Genomic DNA, 16,522 nt, shown 5'->3' with positions numbered 1-16,522 from the left:
ATTTATTTATTTATTTGAAAGAGAGAGAGAGAAAGAGAGAGAGAGCAGGGGAAGGAGCAGTGGGGGAGGGACAAGCAGACTCTGCTGAGTGCAGAGTCCCATGCAGGTCTTGAAACCAGGACCCTGAGATTATGGCCTGAGCCGAAATCCAATACTTAACTGCCCAAGACACCTGGGTGACCTTGAGAGAGAGAATCTCACGTAGGCTCCAAACCCAGCTCGACCCAGATGCTTGATCGCCTGACCCTGAGATCAAGACCTGAGCTGAAATCAAGAGTGGGCTTGATGAACTGACCGAGCCACCCAGGTGCCCCATGACAAACTTTTTTAAAAGATAGATTGATAAGTACAGACTACTGTTTGCTTTTCTATAAACTCCACTTCTGAATGTTCAAAAAGAGCAAAACAAAATAGAACTCTACAAAGAGGTCAGAGAGCCTCAGCTGCCCCACTTGAGTAATGCTGTTTCATGGAGGGGGCTGGGAGGGGAGCAAATCATGACACTGCAAGCAAATCACGAGCGTCTGGGAGTTTGTTGTCTCTTTTGTTCTCTTTCTTTGCACTTGTCCCTTTCCCTTTAGGAATCCAAGGCTTTCTCAGGGCTTCCTCTTTATTACCAAAAAAAAAAAAAAAAAAAAAAAGGCTGATGGTTTTCCTTCACATTAAGTCTATAGTAACTCTTTTGTCTCTAAGCAGAACAAATTTGATACTAGGCAGTGGTATGAAGACTGTATTTTGAAAGAGGTAGAGTTTTTCCAAACAGGTCATTCTAAGTACATCTCTTTTCCTGATGGGGGTCGGATGGGGGTGGTGGGGACCCACAGAATTGGACTGAGGTATGTGATGTACCAAGGACATTGAATTGAAGGAGGCACCAGTTTGGAGAATCATCAAGTGAGTGAGGAGCTCCTGAAATTTCATGCCCTGGGTGACTGGGGTCCTCACTTGACTGGGGCCCAGGGACAATAAGGACCTGACTTGCTCTATATCTTCTGCTCCCTGTGGCTGGAGGCCCAGGCATTTGCAGCCTTCTGGACACCGACACCACATGAATCCCAAGCCTCTCTGCTACTTTTTCTTCCCTGTTCCTTTCCCATCCTACATATGATATCAGGTTCTCTTACAGGTTTTTGTTTTTGTTTTTTTTTAATGCTCTGTAAGCTTCCCAGACTCATTTTGTGTTTATAGAAGGTGCACTGGCTATTCCTGTATTTATTCCTAACAATATATGCATTTTGAAATCTCCGCCCTCATTATCTGACACTGCTCCATAGTCCGCTTCTATTTCAATTTTAATGCTGTGTTGGTGGTCTGGGAATCCACACTTTTTCTTAACAGAGATTATTGTATCCTTTTAGCTTTCTAAGAGAGTTGAAATTATGCCTGTCACCTTGTTTTAAGGCTTTCTTCTTAACTACAAATTCTTTCTGGTCTCTGACATGCTTGGCTAGAATATGCAAGCATATTTAAGAAAATTTGGGGATGGGCACCTGGGTGGCTCAGTTGGTTAAGTGACTGCCTTCAGCTCAGCTCATGATTCTGGCGTCCCAGGACCGGGTCCTGCATTGGGCTCCCAGCTCCATGGGGAGTCTGCTTCTCCCTCTGACCTTCTCCTCTCTCACGGCCTTTCTCTCTCTCTCTCTCTCTCTCTCTCAAATACATAAAACTTTAAAATACCCCCCCACCCCAGAAGTGTATTTTTGAAGGTAAAAACATTCTGCAGTGGCATCATCATAGAACTTGCTGGTTTTTGATTCACTGCTGTGATTTCGTAGAGTTATGTTACAATCAATACCTTCACATTTCAGTGTGCTCTCAAAGCTGTCAATATGACACGTGTCTAAATATTGAGCATTCAGTACTCTTAATTAAGTTAGTATTTACATAAGTGTTTTCAGTGAGTAATTTCTTTTCATTAGTAACTCGTGGTATTAACAGACTGATGCTTTTACTTTGACATTGTGGTCACGTCACTTGTGTCAATAGAATATTCATTTTCTAGGTGGCGGAGAGTTTAGTATATTAATCTGTTTACAAAGGAAGATACTCCGGAGCAGAATGTAATTAATCATTGGTGATTTTGACTTAGGGAATCACCAAGGTGCAGAGACAACAAGGGCTGGGATCTTCTTTTCTCCTCTGGGGAGTGCTTTTAAGTAGCTGGTTGGTGTCAGATGTTCTCTTACCTGCTTGTCAAGTGAGATAGAGCCTAACACTCTCTTCCTTACAGAAATGGTTTAGGGGTAAAAGGGAATATGGAAACCTGAAAGCAATAAAAGATACTATGAAAAAGTTAGATGCAAAATATAGCTTTATGTTCATATTCCATTATAAAAGTAACATAATTTATAAAACTAATAGAACTATTTTGTGAGAATAGTATAATTAATTTTCAGATAAAACTATTTATTGCATTTCACATTCTGGTTTTATTTATAATTGCCTTATTCTTTCAGTGATGAAATGTAACCAAATGAATTGCCATAATTGCATAGGCAACTTGAGATTATAGTTATTTTAAGGGGACAATACTTTTTTTAAATCTAAGTAGACAGAAATATACTTTGACTGCATATAGTATTATCAGTAGAGAATATGGATTCCCTTTACCCTCCTACTGGAGATTTTAAAGTAAGAAGTTGATTTTTTTTTTTTTAACAGTGTAATTACATTCAATTTCAAAGATGTGGAATAAACTCTAGGGGATTTCTAATCTGATAGTGACTTTCAGAATTTTATTAACAAGTTTTTCAATGAAGTACTGTGTGTTCATGAACAGTAATAGTAAGAGACTATTACAATGTTTTCTTTTTTACCTTACCAGTCTGTACCTATTATCAATAATTAACATTTAAGTTATACTAGTACTTGAGGGATGCATGATTATTCATTGTTTTTCCAAATAGCAATTTAATGGCTTGGTAATACTAATTACAGAGAGAATGATGTAATGCTGTCTGCGTCCTTTTCTTGTCTCTGAGCTACACAGTGAAGATGGAAAATAAGAACCGCTAAATGATATAGCCAAGTGGTAGCTTCTCTAGAGTGAAGATGAATGGCATAAAAGACCATTATTTGCTACTGCACCCTCTCGGTATACAATGTGCAGATTCTTATTATTTATATTTTCTGATGACAGTTATTGTCTTTATATCTAGAGCTGTGGTTCTCAGCCAGGGGCAGTTTTGTCCCCCAGGAGACATTTGTCATTGCTTGGAAACATTTGTGATTGTCACAGCTGGTGAAGGGGGGGTACTCCTGGCGCCTCATGTGTAGAGGCCGAGGATAGGGCTAAACATCTTACAAAACACAGGACATCTTCTCACCACCAAGAGGTATCTGGTGAATATGTCTGTAGCGTTCAGGTTGAAAAACTGCTCTAGAAGCACTGAGACATTTGAGGCAAGGGTAAAGGTATGGAATTCTTTAAATGAATGTAAATGTGTAAACTTGGCTGTCAGCTTTGGTAGGTAGCAGTTTTCCTTTAGAAAAACCATTTGTTAATAAGGTATAATGGTTAAGAGCAAATTAAACAGTGCCGCTTTTTAAAATTCTTTTGTTGGCAGTAGAATGAATTTGGGTCGTTTGGGGTTAGGGACATTAGGCAAGCAGCTCACTCAGCCTATGGTTAAGTATTTTTTAATTTAACTTTAATGGAATCTAATATGATCTCTTCCACTTTTAATTGCATATGAATTTGCTGCTCAAAATACATACACAATTCATATATAGCTCCTGATATACAAAAGGAAAGATGCTAGGTTAAAATAATATCTCTGGGATTAACAAACAAAAGAACCCCAAGTAGCTGGCTTCTTATTTTATGTGTCTTAATGCTTGTTTTAATTCAGGGTACTCATTTTTTTAAAAAGATTACAAGTATTTTTCTTAAAGATTTTATTTATTTATTTGAGATGGGAGGGACAGAGGGGGGATGGAGAGGGACAAACAGACTTTGCACTGAGCATGTAGCCTGATTCAGGGCTTGCTTTGAAGAGCCTGAGATCATGACCTGACCTGAAACCAAAGTCAGGGGTTTGATCAAGTATGTCCTTAATTCTGAGTATTCTTTCTTTCTTTTTTTTTAAAAGATTTTATTAGAGAGTGAGAGAGAGCATGGGCAGGGAGGATCAGAGGAAGAGGGAGGAGCAGACTCTCCACTGACCAGGAGCCCCCAGTACGGTTCATCTCAGGACCCTGGGATCATGACCTGAGCTGAAGGCAGGCGCTTAACTGACTGATCCACCCAGGTGCCCCTAATTCTGAGTATTCTTGACCATAAACTTACTCTTCACCTTATGTGTGAAATGTCTCCAAGCTAAAAACTGAAAAATTGTTACTATGCATCTCTTTTTTTGCTCAAGTTAGTCTTTATTGTAGTTTGGTTACTGTGTTGTAGGAATGAGCCCTTGTATTGCAGTTTAAATATTAGCACCTGTTCCAATGTGTAGCATGGCAGTAGCACAGGCATGTTTATGGTTGTCGCTTGTTCTAGTCCTTCTAGCATCTTCTTTTTTTTTTTTCCCCTTCCCTTCTACCATCTTTAATGCAAGGTTGATAGGGTCACCATCAAATTCTTGTTAATAAGAACGGGAGTATGTAGCAATTTATGCTGTGGAAGGTTCTCCAATTCTGACTTCATTCTTCCTTAATATTCTTCTTAAAGACAATGTCTCATTTGAAATGTGATATTATCTCAGCTAAAAAGCTGTACCATATCGAATAGAAAGAATGGAAAGACTAGGGAAATATTGAACTGCTGTATTTGATTTTTGAATGGCAGTTTGATGTAGTTCTCATCAGAAATATATGCAATATGGGGTTGGGGCTGGGTGGCTCAGTGAATTAAGCATCTGCCTTCAGCTCAGGTCATGATCCCAGGGTCTGGGATCAAGCCCCTCGTTGGGCTCACTGCTTAGTGGAGATCCTGCTTCTCCCTCTCCCTCTGCTTGCTGCTCTTCCTGCTTGTGCTATTCCTCTGTCAAATAAATAAATAAAATCTTAAAAAAAAAAAGAAATATATGTACTATGAATTCAGGAACATGATCAATTATGTATATTCATGTATATGTGTGTATGTATGTACAGTTACATGGGTATGTGTACATACATTCAGAGGATGGTCATAGTAAGCCTATGTTATATTTTCAATTCTTCCTATGTGTTAATTTTCCTAGGAGTTCTGAGTAAGATAGGTTGGAGTTAACTATAAGGTATAAACCATTACCCTGAATATTTTTTTTTCACATTCAGCATTTTATTTGATTAGATAATTTACATATCTCCCATCCTTCTCTTTAATTTAGTGTGACATTTCATACTACTTTAAAGAGCAGGTTTGGTCAAGAATGGAATGAAATAGCAAAAACAAAACCAAAAAGACCCAAATCACTGCTGCTTTTAAAAAACCAAACTCTGTCACCACTTATATTGCTCATATTCAAATCAAAATACACAAACTATATCTATATATAATTTTATTATTGTTATTGTATTGTATTATTGTATGTATTTATTATTGTTATTATATATTGAGATATATATATTATTATATATATATATTTTATTTGACAGACAGAGATCACAAGTAGGTGGAGAGATAGGCGGGGTTGAGGGGTGGGGGTGGGAAGCAGGCTCCCTGCTGAGCAGAGAGTCCGATGCGGGGCTCGATCCCAGGATCCTGGGATCATGATCCAAGCCGAAGGCAGAGGGTTTAACCCACTGAGCCACTCAGGTGCCCCCCGACAAGTGATATTTGTGCAAAACATCTTCAGCATTTCCTTGTGGCTGGCTCTCCTCACCGCATGCACAGGGCAGGGCTGCATCTGCACATTTGTCAGCTGGTCGGTCTGTCAGTTTGTCCTGCTGGATCTGGGAGGAGGCTCACGCAGCTTCACATTATTGGGAGGGTCTGGATGGGAGACGCTTAAGGTCCTGAAATCCCAAACTGTCATGGCTCCCATTGATGCCAGTAGTGCAAAATCTGCAACAATCTCTCTTGTCCACCACGTAGACAGACCCTCGAGTGATGCTCTTCTGGTGCAGCGTCTCCAAGGCTGTGTTGCGGTCCACAGTCGTGGCCCTCTTGTCTGTGCTGCGGAAGCGATCCATGGCAACTGTGTTGCACTGGAGGCTCAGGTTTAAAACGTCTAGTTTGGACATGAAAGCCCAGCAGCCCAGCAGCCATGGTCATCGTCATTAAGGAGCATTGAGCAGCGGTCATGGCCTGCAGCGACAACGCTATTCTCTGAGACAAATGACCACTTAGGAGGGGTAGGAACTCTGTTTCCAGAGTTGAGACCTGCACCGTTTTGGAGGCATCAGCAATGGATACGGTACTGTCATGAATGACCCAGGCCAGGCAGCTCCCGCTGACAGAGAAGCTGACCCCACGCACCCAGCCACCAGTGCCGCGGCCACCAAAATCGGACATCTGCTGACCAGAAGGCATCTTGCTGCCCCAGGGGGTACTGGCTGGCTTTTCACCCACCTCTTGAATGTAGGCAGGAAACACTCTGCCTTTGAAATCACAAGATCCTCCCGCCTGCACAACCTGGCTGGGATGCCCTTCCAAGCTGAGGAAGTGCCCTGCATTTCATAGCTGCCCATGGTCGGGTCTCACTTTGCCTTTCAATCTGTATTTTCCAATAATTCCTGTATCACACGCATTCTGATTTCTTTCCTCCCTCATTAACACGTGTATCTCTCAAAGGGTGACTGCAGTCGCATCTTGTTGTCTGTCATAACCCAGGGGATTGTACTTCCCTCTGAATTCTGACAACACAATTTTCTGAATCTCTTCAGTGGAACACTGTTGTTCTTCGTATTTATCATTACCTCATTTTGTGCATTTACTCTATTTTTGGGATCTAATTATCATTTGGGTGTTGTATTTACATTCCATTATCTAATTGCATAACACCTTACATGGCTTTGTTATTTTTTTAGGTTCAAAATACATATTAATTTTAAATTACAAGGAGGAACTTGTAAGTCAGCATTCACATTCCCAGCAAGGCCTGGGTGCAGTAACAACTATCTACTAGTTACTAGTAGTTACTAGTAACTAGTAACTAGTAACTAGTAACTGTGTAGGTACTGTGTTATGTGCTGGGCTGTACCAGTGAACAAAACAGGCAAAAATGTCTGTCCCCTTAAAATATACATTCTGAAAATTTAATTTAAAAAAAGCAAAGAAACCAAGGAATATAAGTATTCCTTTGATTATTCCAAATGGTCAAAAAAAAATTACATTCTGGTTAAAGGAAATAAGAAATATACAACAAACATGATACTTAATAAATTATGTTAGATGATGTTTGCATTTGCTTAAAGGTAGCCAAGTAGAACTCTCAAGCTATAAAAAGTTCAAAGGTAGTATCGTTATCTCAGAAAACTGGGTTATAGGAGAAAGGAAATAAAAGTGATTTTTACCAATTGTGTTAAATACAACTGACAATGTATTAAAGAGCATTAAAGAGTGAGAGATTTTCAAAACTTGACATTTATTTCTGAGATTACATCATTTACTATTTTAATTAAAGAGGAGGAGCGGAGAGTTTGATGAGATCAGGAGTTAATTAGTAAATATTGCATATTCTTTTATGGCAGTATTTATTTTTTTTAACTAATTTTCAATGGAGGAAGGTAAATCTTTTAAAAATCATTTTTGTTGGTAAAATATATTCTAGCATCAATTCAGATCAGTGACAATAGATATTTTTTTTACCTTAGATGAAGGATTCTTCACATATCTGAACATCTCTTTCTGTTGGGCAGCTTGTCTGATGATGTAACTTACAATAAATCAAAAGAAGGACTTTATTATACTTGTGAATCATTGCAAAATTTCTTAAGGTAAGGGAACTTTGATCTTTGAAGGTGACCACGAAAGAAGATTATATCATTCTTTTGTGTTAATACATTTTTTAGACACAAGACATTCTCAGTTGCTAGGGAACGAGTAGTCCAAAAGCCCACAAAACACTTAATAAAGAAGAAAAAAAATATAACGAAGCCATCCCATATTGCAAAATTTAAGTAAAAGTAAGTGAAATTGATTTTTGAGTCTCTGAAGCAGTTGAGGTAACAGGCATCTCTTTGCTGCCTGCATTAGTACTGAAGATGTGAGAACGTACCCCTGTAAGACAGTAAAGACAGTGAAGTGATAATGATGGTTGGAGTTCTGTCCCATTTTCTTTTAGTCCCTCTCATTATTATGAGGTAGGATCATATTCATCCAGTTCACATATATTTTTGGACAATGTGTGCGCATCTATTTTGATATTTTTAGCTTTTCTCTCTAGAATTTCATCTCAGAATCTCACATTATTGTGAGGGTCATAATAGAAGTCCTGAGATAATTTCATTATTTTGTAAAGTTGAACGGAAATCGGAAATCGTACATTTCTCACAATAGAGCTCATTCTTCCTGTGAATGAAATGAACCCAATGAGTAATGAAACGAAGGTGCAAAGTAGTAATTAATAATGTTAATCATGACTTTCAAAGCCTGAGGTCTTTCTTAGCATTTTTGCTTTTTGGAAGAGTGAATCACTTCAGCAGTTTATTATAGACTTACTATCCAGAGGCTGATTATTATTGTTACCTCTCAGCTAGGAGCTCTTCACAAATAGTTCATTGTTTTAATTTTTTATTGTTACTCTGACAAGTCACCCAAAATGTATTGGCTTAAAACACAAATTTGTTATTTTACAGCCTATAGATTGGGAAGTCCTTCCCTGGGCTTATGGCCCTCTTTCTCCATCTTCAGAACTGGCAACATCGGGAGGGTTTCTCCTCATGCTTTGTTCTCTCCGGTTTCCTCTTGCATAGTCATTTCCTTCCCTTCCACTTTTCAGGACTCTAGTGATGACTTTGGACTCACCAGAAAGGTCCACGATAATCCCTTTCTTTTCAGTTCACCTGATGAGTAAAATTTCATTTCATCTGCAAACTTAATTCCCCTTTGCCGTGTAACAACATATAGTTCCAGGTCCTGGCATTTAGCAAGTGGGTCCCTCTGGGAGGCCAGTATACCTCCTAGCATAGACATCCCTCTGGTACTCTAATATCTGCATGCTGCTTTCCTTCCACTAGTCAGACTTCTGCTTCTTCTGCCCTTCATCCACCTAACTATTGTCCCACATGTGGCGAAAGAATCCTATTGGTTCAGTGTGTTGTCATCATTTATACAGATCTTTTGGACCTGTTGCCTCACAGGCCTTCAGGCCAGAAGTTAGCTGCTTCTAGACCTGATATGTCTTGATGCAATTATTCAAGAGCCAGGGTCAAGGTGATACATTAGACTATTGCTACCCATTTGTAAGGAAACGTGTAAGACTCTTCTTTCATCGGGGACTGTCAAAAGGAAAACTTGTCTCAGAACGAAGACTGGGCATGGCAGAAATCTTGATTGCTTATTCAAGATGAGTTTCATGGGAGGGAAAGGGTTGTCAAAATTTACATATTTAAGACTCAATATGCAGGCATTTCTGTTTCTCTTAAGGGAACTTAACTTATTTAAGACCTGCCATTCTCATCCCCTGGGTGGAAAAAAAACCTTAGTTGCAGAATTTCAAGGTGTCTCCCAACTCCCTTCCAATAATCTATGGTGTTTTTAAAAACTTTGCTCCTTGGCATCTGGTGCAAGGGAAAGCATGTGACAAGATGTGTAGTATATTCGCTGTTTTCCGTGCTCTTGGCATAGATATTGAATATGATTGCTACTAATACTTGGCCAGTCTCTTCAGCCTCTTTCGGGCCCCTCAATTGTGGGTGGTTTGCACCATCATCCTGCAGCTGGAACTCAGCTCCCCACTGTCCATCTCTCAAGCTCTGCATTGATATTCCCTTGATTATCACTGACTTAGTCTCCTAGCAGACAGATTAATGCTGAGCTACCTTTCTTGTTCATCCCAGCAGCCTTTCTTTTTTTTTTTTTTCCACGTCCTGCTGAAGCCAGATGAGATCCCAGGCTGAGTGGTATTACAGATCTACTTTGCCTAAATGTGCCACGTTACCATTTCCCCTTTGGCTGCTTTCCCCTGGGCAGTGGTTTGCTCCTTTATGTGATCTGGGACCCAAACTGCCTCCACTCTGATACTCCAAAGCCTGAATTTCAGTATTCTCACTAATGCAATGGTTAAATTTTTCAGATTTCTTAAAGTGAGTAAATGGTATAATGTAGGTGAAACACCTCAGAGAGATACAGAGTAGAAGCCTCAACGTGATTGCTAATCACTTTGAACCCATTTGGATTTGCATCCAAAACTCGGAAGCCTATCTTGCTCTGGGTTATCTGTGTTATTCCATGACATAATAGTAAGTATTCTGATTTCTGAAATATTTCTTTAGTTATGTTTATGAAGTAATTATGTCAATGAGTGGTATCACTTTTTAATATTATACTTGAGATTATTTTTAAATGGATCATTCTGAAGATTATCTTGAAACTATGGACTTGGAACAAAGAGACTTAGACGTTTCCAGTGGAAAAAGGAAGGGAAACTATATTCTCTGTTGTCCATGAATGTAATAGTGAATGGTCATTAAAGCCAGTTAATTAAGATGGTAAGAAAGCAAGAATTGACAGGTGACAGATATTTTTTCTGTTAGAACTTGTGGCAGGGATGGAAGTGAGAGGATTTGCACGGCAAAAAATTAAAACATATGAGTATATCTGTCAGGAGGAAAAATATCCTGTCTAGGATTCTCATTATCTACTACATTCTTTCTAGTAGAAGAAATGGAAGCTAGTGTCAACATAACGTAAGAGGAATTGACATATGATTTGAACGGAGCTCTGTCTGGTATCGAAAACTCATGTTATTTATTTACACTGTGTTCTTTTATTTTTTTCTGGAAAGAATTGGATAAAATGGTAAAACAGACAGTTGTTTTTTAAAAAAGGAAAAAAAGGGGCATCTGGGTGGCTCATTCGGTTAAGCATCTGCCTTTGGCTCAGGTCATGATCTCAGGGTCCTGGGATTGAATCCTGCATTGGGCTCCCTGCTCCGTGGGGAGTCTGCCTCTTCCTTTCTCTCTGCCCCTCCCCCTGCTTGTGCTCTCTCTTTTTCTCTCTCTCTTTCAAATGAACAAATAATAAAATCTTAATAAAACAGACGCAAGAATTAGTTCTTTTGGTGGGGGCAGTTATATGGTTTTAATTAATTTTTATTACCAAGAGACATTTCAAATGTGGTTTTATACATTACAGAGTACAACAGGATATTTGTATTGGGGCTGTAGATGTAAGCTTCCTTGACTTCACTTATTTAAAGTTTATTTGTGAATTAGGTTCTGTTTTCTTTTTTTAATTTTCTAAGCATGAAAAAATTACCCTAGAATCAATTTTAGAGTTTTCTGTATCTATTTGAGAGGATTTGCATATACTTGAACTGAATTGTTTTTGTCTGATTCATACTCCATTTGTTCTTTAAAGAACTTATATCTGGCATATGTAGGTAGTGACTTAATAAGTGACATTACGTTTTGTACATAATGCAAAGTACAGATTGTATATTTGGAACTGATCTCTACCAACTCTGAATTCTGTCATAGTCCCTGTACCACAGGAAGAAGGTCAGACTTCATTTAGAAATGAACACAATATTAACGGCACAAAGCACAAGTGCTTTCACACCAATTAGCTTTATTGGTTTTCCTGCAAAGAACTAAATGCCCTGGATCAATTACAGTGATGTTGAGGTTTATCTGTTTGTACCCCAAATCAATTAATCTTTTCAGGAGTTCATGTTCCTGGATGTCATCTTAGGCTTAAATGAAAGAGCCTTGGGCTGGATGGAGTTGTTCATGGGCAACTTGGTCTTTAAAACAGGGCTCCATAATCTGCCCCTTAGCAGAAAGTCTGAGCAATCCAGTAATAGGCAGGAATTCCAAATAAAACTGAATGTGGGGATTTTATATGACTGGATGACTGTGCCTTGAATAGTTGGGATGATGAATCTATAGGGTCAAAATTTAAATGACTATGAGAAAAACCTCATAGTTTGAATAAGTTAAAAAAATTAGTAAAAGCCGGATTTAAATCTTTTAAAATGATTAATTTTGAATTCCCTAAAAATATGAAAACTTCATGTAAAACTAACATGTTCAGTTACAAATACATGTTAGCGTATGCATCTGTGCATATGTGAAAGCAGCTTATACCAGTAGCATCCGTGGTCAGCTGGAAGCAGGCTGTAGGACCTGTTGGTAGTATTGCACAACGCTGGAGTTGTGCCAGAAAAAACAGGGTGGAACTGGTTCCTGCATGTGCCCTGGATTCACTTCTCCTAAGACGATAAAAACCTGCCAGGCCCTGGCTTTCAAAGATGGTTTAGTCATGCATGTGCAACCCATCTGTTGGATGCATAAGGGGTTTCCTACTCCGCTCAGCCCTGAAGCCACAAGCATGGTTGCTGTTTCTCCTCACCCCTCCTTCTTTAATTCCTCCCCCCTGCCAGGAGTGTGCGGGCTCTGAAAACAGGTGCATCTGAGGCCACTCCAGGGAAATCCTTCTATGGACACTGATGGGAGGCAAAATTACAGGCTTCTTTTGCTGCCTAGCTTGCTCCCAGCGTAGTTTGATTCAGTGATTCAGAGAAGACCAAACCCCAAAGATTCAGTTTGCTAATGAAAAATATTTACAGTTACAGATTTAACCAAACTTGTATGTAGACCTCCGTGACTTTCAGCCCTTCTGTGTAGTAAAGTTCCCCGTGTTACCTGGGTGAACCGGAGCAGAGGCTTCATTCTCTCTCTTTCTCTCTCTCCCTACCCCTCTCTCTGCTCTCTCCCCCTCCCTTCATAAGGTTTAGCAGCATACACTTTAATCTCAGTGGTTGTAGCTGGCAGGATAACCGTGGGGAGTCTCCTTCAGTACATTATTGGTTCCTCCTTCCTCCTACCTTGGTTCACTGCACACATCCTCCAAGTCTGACCTGCCATGCTTCTGTCCTACTGTTTTCTAGCATGGCCTTTCTTAAAAAAAAAAAAAAAAAATCTCAATGGCAGTTAAGACCAGGTTTTGTATTCAGGGAGGTACAATTTCAAGTCACAAACTTGAAATACACAGGGGCGCCTGGTGGCTCAGTTGCTTGAACATCTGCCTTCAGGTCTGGTCATGTACCCAGGGTCCTGGGATCAAGCCCCACGTCAGGCTCTCTGCTCAGTGGGAGCCTGCTTCCTCCCCCTCCCTGCTGCATCCCCTGCTTGTACTCTTTCTCTGTCAAATAAATCTTAAAAAAAAAAAAAAAAAAAGACCTTTAAAAAATTGTGTACACAGATCTTTGTGGTACAAGATATTTTTTAGCCCCCCCTTTTTTTTTAAATTCTAAAGATTTTATGTATTTATTTGACAGAGATCACAAGTAGGCAGAGAGGCAGGCAGAGAGAGGGGAAGGGAAGCAGGCTCCCTGCTGAGCAGAGAGCTGGATGTGGGACTAGATCCTAGGACCCTGGATCAAGACCTGAGCCGAAGGCAGAGGCTTTAACCCACTGAGGCACCCAGGTGCCCCTATTTTATTGCCTTTTAACAGGGCATGCTAGCTGGTGGTCTGATAGCAAATTATTATTTACATACATATTTTTGACACATCCACATTCTAAAAAGATCGCAATGAAGAAAGGAAAGAGTGGGTCTTTCTAAAGTGGGTCTGTTTAAAATATATTCTACTATGAACTTAGGAACCACATAAGCAATTATTATTAATTTTCTTTTCTCTCCATGCAGATTTATGAGAAGTATCAAGATTTGTATACTGTGGAGCCAAATAATGCACGGCAGCTGGTGGAAATTGCAGCCAGGGATATTGAGAAACTTCTAAGCAACAGATCTAAAGCTCTGGTGGTGAGTTTAAGTTGGATCTGCTCATTTTGTTATTTTCCATTGCTTATTTATTTTTCATACTTCATTTTCTCTAGTATGCTTCCTTTACCTTGGAAACAGTGTCGAGGTAACGTGTTCCTAAAGGGTGAGAGATCACAGTTTCATAGTGGAACGCAAAATAATCAGCGTATTTGTGATGATTAGTTCATTTTTTATGTTAGGTGATTTAATAACATAGGAGCAGTGTATTTAATTGGGGCATATATCTGTTTATCCATTTGTAAGTTATGCATTCATCATGTTTAAATCTATGATACAACATAAGACCCACAAATATTGCCAGTACCCTTCAAGCTGTCTTTGTAATCATCTCTTTTCCCTGTAAGGCAGCCAGGACTCATTTTCTTTTCTTTTTAAAAATAGACACACCTCGCATAAATGTTTTGCAAAACACGGTGGTTGTGAGTTTGCTTGTTTTTCAGCTTTATTAAAATATTGTAGTGTATACAGCCATCAACACTTGCTTTCTTCCCTCAGTGTTACGTGTGTATTTATCTGAGTGTTTGCACTTGGCTTAAATTCACTCTCATTCACAGTTGAAAATTATCTTATGAGGGCTTATCTCCATTGGTTCATTTCTTCTCTGTTGGCAAACTATCATTCGAATTATCTCCAGATGAGGGCTACTGTGAATACTACTGCTGAATTTTCTTGAACAAGTCTCGTGGTACATAAATGCAGGGATACCTGTAGGGTGTTATATACATGACAGGAGAATTAATGACCATAGTGTACTCACAGATATGAATATTGTTTTCCAAAATGGTTCTATCAGTTTACACCTCCACCAGCTGTATACAAGTCCCCACCGATCCGTATTCTGGCCAATAAATGGCCATGACAGATTTCTTAATTGTGGACCAGCAAATGGAAGTAAAGTGTAAAGTAGAACCTCCCCTTCTTAGTCATGAGTCATAAGACAACTTATTTCATTATCCACTCACCATTTTTGTTTCTTCAGTGAAATATCTGTTTATATGTTTTGCACATTTTAATTTTTTAAATTGATTTTTCGTCATGTATTCTTGATGGTAACTCATTTAAGTTCTGTGTAATGCAAATATCTTTTTGTGACTTGCTTGTGACTTGTCTTTTCATTGTTCTGGTGATGTATTCTGACAAAATACATTCTTCATTTTAACGTAGTCACAGTGACCTTTTAAAAAACTTATGAGTAAAAAAAAGTTATTAGTATTTCAGGGTGTGTGTTTTAAGAAATCCTTCTCTGTCCTGAGATTGTAAACATTCTTTATATATTTTATTCTAAAAAGTTCTGTCTTTCAGATTGATTTACTCTGAGACTAATGTCAGTATACATTGTTAGATTGCAGTTTATTTCTATTAATTCATTCATTCACTCATTCATTTATATATGTATACTTAAATGACAGAGAGAGAGAACCCAAGCAGGGGGAGAGGCAGAGGGAGAAGCTCTCCCTGCTGAGCATCAACCTGATGCCAGGCTCTATCCCAGGACCCTGGGATCGTAACCAGAGCCAAGGGCAGATGCTTAACCACGGGTCCCTAGGTTGTACTTCAGATTAAATGTTTTTCTAACCAATTTTCCATGGCCATTTTTTAGCTTGCCTTACCCCAGAGAGCTCCAAATATCAAGCTAGATTTCTGGCAAACCCAGTCCCTTCCCGTATTCTTCAGAAGGATTTTGAGTATTCTTAAACCTTCACAATCTAAGTTTTAGATTCTAAGTTTAATCTAAGTTTTAGATTCATCTTGCCATTATCAAAGAAAATCTTTACTGGGATTTTGATTGGTGTTTGCATTGACTCAGACCAACTGGGAAGATTGATATCATTATGGTATTTTGTCCTTCTCATTTATAAATAGACTCTTCTTGCCACTGAGCAAGTTTTTATTCTATTAAATAATAATTTAAAATTCTTTTGTAAAGTTCCTATACATCTTTTGCTTGGGACAATGCTGGGGCTTGTGTTTAGCTTCTCTTAGTCTACAAATCACAGTGCTGTTACAAGAATTTGTCCCAGGACAACTCCCAATGTCCTGTTTACTTATCACTCACAGTTCAGATTTTTAGCTTACTCTATTATATATCTATATATCTGGGCACTCAGAAATTTTGCCTGCATTTTGGGCACTGGTAAATCTTTATGGTTCTTAAGATATCCAGGATCTTATTGTAATATAAAAGGAAACTTCTTTGGAATACTTGAATGCCATATTACCAGAAATTGAAACATTTAATTTTTAAGAAATATTTACATGACTTATCCATGGTAAAGTAGGTTTTCATTACTGGAAGATTCGAAGCATTCTTCTCGTAAATTTTGGGTATGTGAATACCATTTTTACGCATCATTTACAAATGTTAGTGTTTTCAATAAAAGTTTATTTAATAAAAATAAGTACTTTCTACTTAAGTAATTAATTAATTAACTCACTCAATGACAACTGAAGAGGATTCCAATTATACTAATTTTTATCAGCTTACCTTTTTCCTCCAAACATAAGAAGTGGATAATCTGGACATCAAAGTCCCATGAAAAATGATCACAGAATGAAATATCATGTCTCTTGCTTTAATTGGATTAAAATTGAGCCTATTGAGAGTTTCTTTTTCACCATTTGGATTTAAAGCTCTAGACACCTGGCACA

At 38.7% G+C, this 16,522-nt stretch overlaps 1 protein-coding gene and 1 pseudogene across 4 annotated transcripts in view; one reads left to right on the top strand and one right to left on the bottom strand.

The window, feature by feature from the left end:
• The window catches only part of CACNA2D1 (calcium voltage-gated channel auxiliary subunit alpha2delta 1), a 512,561-nt gene that overhangs the window by 102,127 nt on the left and 393,912 nt on the right, over positions 1 to 16,522 (top strand). For all 4 annotated transcript variants that reach the window (XM_044245916.1, XM_044245914.1, XM_044245915.1 and 1 more), the window contains exon 3: positions 13,736 to 13,852. In XM_044245916.1, coding sequence (XP_044101851.1) covers positions 13,736 to 13,852 — 117 coding nt within the window. The remainder of the gene's footprint in view (positions 1 to 13,735; positions 13,853 to 16,522) is intronic.
• On the bottom strand, positions 5,853 to 9,843 carry LOC122905267 (annotated as a pseudogene).

Source organism: Neovison vison, chromosome 4, assembly GCF_020171115.1.
Source record: "Neovison vison isolate M4711 chromosome 4, ASM_NN_V1, whole genome shotgun sequence".
In the NCBI taxonomy this organism is placed as follows: Eukaryota; Metazoa; Chordata; class Mammalia; order Carnivora; family Mustelidae; genus Neogale; species Neogale vison.
This window is presented reverse-complemented; position numbering and strand designations above follow the sequence as displayed.